The sequence below is a fragment of the Triticum aestivum genome, chromosome 7D (genome assembly GCF_018294505.1).
Source record: "Triticum aestivum cultivar Chinese Spring chromosome 7D, IWGSC CS RefSeq v2.1, whole genome shotgun sequence".
Taxonomy (NCBI): Eukaryota; Viridiplantae; Streptophyta; class Magnoliopsida; order Poales; family Poaceae; genus Triticum; species Triticum aestivum.
The window spans coordinates 238,179,543-238,184,064 of NC_057814.1; the positions used below are offsets into that span (position 1 = coordinate 238,179,543).

The window sequence follows — 4,522 nt, forward strand, 5'->3', positions numbered from 1 at the left end:
TTCAGAGCAACTAAAAAGTGGATATAATACTCAAAGTGAAGAGCCCGAAAGGACCAGCATCTCTGAGAAATAAGTTCTGGTGTGCTAATGCTCAAATATCTGAAACTGTTTTAGCATATAAAGACCACTCGCAATCACAAGGATAGCATCAACCTTAACAAATCCTTACTCAATGTTGGTAACAAAAACATCAAGGAGGCAACAAACACTGCCAACAAAGGTACTTGAGAAGAACTACAACTAAGACTGTTGGACGAATGCATCCATTCCGGTAGCTTAGATAGCTTTCCTTGGTGCGACGACGTTATCAGCCTACCAAAGGAGACAATATATGCATTAGGAGACACAGCTAGCCAAAACAGCATATAAGAACAGACAGCATTATAAGAACGTTGGCAATGTGATTGATGTAAGACTGATTAGAAGGTGAATCTGAAGAATCTTGGAAGCTAGAAATATTGGACAAATTTACAAGTTCCAGATAGGCAAAAACTAAAACAAATGCATAAAACGAACATACCTCCTTCTTCACAGGCTCTTCCTTCTCTGACAAGATCAGCTCAATGTGGCAGGGGTTGGACATGTAAGCTGCCATAAAGAAATATTAGCACCATGTCCAATGAAAGCAAATAGACATTTCAATATAACACCCTTGAGAACTTACGATTGATGCGTCCGTGAGCACGGTATGTACGGCGCCTCTGCTTTTGGGCTTGGTTCACCTGGATGTGTGAAATGTAGAGGTTGTCGACGTCCAAGCCTTTAACCTATGTACGCAACACATAGTAAGTTAACCAAAACAAATGCTCATAATATGATGCATATCAAAAATAGAATGAGAAGGATAAAATAGCAGCAGCCGCAGCATACCTCAGCGTTACTCTCAGCATTCTTCAGCAAATCCAACACGAACTGGGCCGACTTTGCAGGCCAGCGACCCTGCCCATTTGGCTGGCGGTTCTTTACTTGCGCAGTACGACCCACACCTCTGCAGTATCTCCGGAAGGGAATCGCTTGCTTGTGGGCGAGAACATCCTCAAGGTACCTCTTAGCCTTGCCCAAAGGCATCCTGCGAAGAGCAAACGCTGTCTCGCGTGTGTTCTGCATCCAGTATTAGCAAGTTAGCGAAACAAACAAGAGAAGATATAACGATTTGACAATGATGCGACTACAACATTATCAATCTAGCACAAAAACGACAAGAAACAACTGTGCTGGCACCAGAGTCCTATGATAAAATAACTGAACTTAGTTTTACAGATACAAAAACTGGCAGAAAAAGATTCCAGGCCAACAGACCATTTCCTTCGCTTACACATTATTAGCCCTAAGAAGCAATGGTACTATATTACATGGGATATTTTTCACCAAGTTCTGAGAGTGAGCAATGCTTGGTATACACACCTCAACAGAAAAGAATAAATAGAGCAAGCTAACAAAAATTTGGCGTGTTCATAACTAAGGATATTCAAATTATGCAATATAAAGATAAGAAACGAGATGACGGAAAGATATCACACAACGTAAACGAAACTATCAGGATATATCAGACCAAGAATCTTCTAAACGATTAATCCCGATTTGGATACATCAGAGCCAGGATCTTCTAAACAATGTGACTTTTAGAGGGGGGGCAAAGATCACTGAGACTCAGGAGTTTGAGCAGTGCAACTTGCAGCAACATCACAAAGTGATAACTATGACACGAGCAATGAACACAGCAATATTCAAAGTTCCTATTAAACTGTAATGACATTTGCCAAAATTTAATGTGCAAAACACGGACTTCAAAATTGCAGACATTAGCTACAGAAATGAGAAGGATAAGGTAGCAGCAGCATACTTAAGCGTTACTCTCAGCGTTTAGCAAATACAACACGAACTGGGCAGATTTTCGATTAAATGCGGACATTAGCTATGTACTTCCTCAAAACAAGACATGGCTAGAGATGATGTCACGTTCGCATTGCCTAAGAACCATGGGCGACTGTGACTAACGTCGGTAAAGAATGCATTGATATCCCTAAAGTAACCTGGGAACTGTGCATGCAAAGAAGAGATCAGAACCTTTACTCTTTAGGTTTATCACAAGTCAATCATTCATGACGGCATTTGTACACTCCCTAACCCTAAATCAACGAGATCGCATGAAAATTGACAAGAACGCTAGTCTGGGATCAATCAACCAGTAGCGCAAATCCACAGACAAAAAATCTCGCGTAGAGCAGGTTCACGGAACGCACCTTGAAGTGGACCCTGAGATCCTTGCCACAGGCCTTGGCCGCTGCGCACGAAAGCACGAAACATCGGATCAAAACACACCACAAGGAGAAGGCAAAGCGCAAAGCAAGAAAAAAATCACTGAGGGGACAGATGGAAGAGAGATCTTACACTTGGTCGGGTTGGACGGATCCCTCGAGTACTTCACCTGCGACGGATGCAACAGCGAGGATGTCAGAGCGACGGCACATACAGCAGGCAGAGGATTGTACATGAGAAGAGAGGGACGAGGCTTACCATGGCGGCGGCGGTGGGGTTGCGGCCGGAGAGGAGGGATGGGAGGGTGAGTGCTGGCCTTGGCACGAACTCTTCCAACAGGGGAAAAACTGAGGCGGCGGCGGAGGTCTATGAGGAGGCGAGAAACCCTAGAGCTTCACAGCTCTTCATGGGCTTACGGCCCAATGTCTCGCGTATTTGGATTATCATTATGGAATCCCATGTATGGGACAGGCCCGGCCTTTTTCTCTCTCGTTTTCCTCTTTGCGTTTCATCTTTTGTTTTTTGTACCCCTCAAAAACAAATCTTTCTTTTCTATCTTTTGGGGAAAGCCATCGTGATGACTTTATTTATTTATTTATTGATCTATCTATAGAAGTATTATCAAAGTTCACCGGAAGTGCAAAGCACCTCAAACATAATAAAAATTATATCGAGTTAAAGTCAACCATGGTGTCACCAAAACCATAATCCCAACGAGAGGACTCCGCCAAGGTGACCCTTTGTCACCTTATCTTTTTATCATTTGCGCTGAAGGTTTTTCAGCCTTACTACATGAGGCTGAAAGACATAAGAGAATTGAGGGGATAAAGGGATCCTTTAGAGCTCCAAGTGTTAACCATCTTCTATTTGCAGATGATTCCCTGTTATTGATTAAAGCTGTTAAGCAATGCGCAAGAAGTGGATAGAATTTTGAACATATATGCAGCCTGCTCTGGACAGATTATAAACAAGGAGAAATCTACAATTATGTTCAGCAAGAATACCCCCTCTCAAGAAAAGAAAGAAGTTATGAGCGCCCTCCAAGTGAGTAATGAGACCAAATCAGAAAAGTATTTGGGGCTACCGGTCTTTATTGGAAAATCAAAAAGTAAGGTTTTTCAATACCTGAAGGAGAGAATATGGAGGAAAATTCAGGGACGGAAAGAAAGAATGTTATCATGTGTAGGAAAGGAAATCCTCATAAAAGTGGTTGCACAAGCGATCCCTATTTATGCTATGGCATGTTTCGACATAACTAAGTCCCTATGTGATCAGATAAGCGCAATGATATGCCGATATTGGTGGAGCCAAATGGACAAGCAAAACAAAATTCATTGGATAAGTTGGGGGGAACTTTTCTTGCCGAAGAGGGAAGGTGGATTAGGATTTAGGGATCTCCATTGTTTCAACCTCGCGATGTTAGCAAAACAGGCATGGAGACTCATTCAGAATCCTGACTCGTTATGTGCTCAAGTCTTAGTTGCGAAGTATTTCCCCCACGGGCAAATTCTGAAGGCAATAACTATGAAGCGCATGTCATACTCCTGGCGAAGTATCTTGAAGGGGGTCAAGGTGCTTAATGAGGGTGTTATTTGACGAGTGGGAAATGGCTTAAACATAAACATTTGGAATGATCCATGGCTACCGCGAAGCTCAACGAGGAGGCCAATCACAGTAAGAGGAAGAAACATGTTACTACACAAAGTATCTGAACTCATAAACCCTGTGACCGGAAGCTGGGATGAAGAATTAGTCTATCAAACCTTCTGCAATGAAGATGACAATCTCATTATGCAGCTGCAAGTAAATGAGTCAGCGGACAACAATTTAGCTTGGCATTATGACAAGAAGGGCCTCTTCACAGTAAAGTTTGCATACAAGGTGGCAATGGACAATGAAGCCAAACATACAACTAGTGGGATCCAATCAGGCTCAAACAGTACATCAAATAGTCCCAGTTTTGATTGGATGAAATTATGGAAGATCCCCTTACCAAGTAAGATCCGACTTTTCCTATGGAGATTAGCACATCACAGCCTGCCTTGGAGACAAAAGCTAATTAAGAGAGGAATGGAGATTAGTTCTAAATGCCCGGTTTGTTGCAGGTTGGATGAGGATGGGGGCCACTGTTTCCTCAAATGCAAGCAAGTAAAGGGGGCTGGGGCTACATCATTCGCAATCCAGAGGAACTTGCAGAGGCAGCAGGAGCAGGGAGATTGAGCCATATCATGGATGCTCTCCAAGCAGAAAGCCTAGCCCTCAT

The 4,522-nt window shown here is 42.9% G+C and overlaps 1 protein-coding gene across 1 annotated transcript; it reads right to left on the reverse strand.

Moving 5' to 3' along the window:
- LOC123165644 (60S ribosomal protein L17-2) lies at positions 1 to 2,683 on the reverse strand. The gene is made up of 7 exons (XM_044583335.1): positions 2,518 to 2,683; positions 2,392 to 2,428; positions 2,244 to 2,284; positions 871 to 1,101; positions 665 to 767; positions 521 to 588; positions 1 to 312 (listed from the first exon to the last, which is right to left on the reverse strand). Exons 1-7 carry the CDS (start codon positions 2,518 to 2,520, stop codon positions 277 to 279), a joined length of 519 nt encoding a protein of 172 aa, XP_044439270.1. The 5' UTR covers positions 2,521 to 2,683; the 3' UTR covers positions 1 to 276.
- Between the last annotated feature and the right edge of the window lie 1,839 nt (positions 2,684 to 4,522).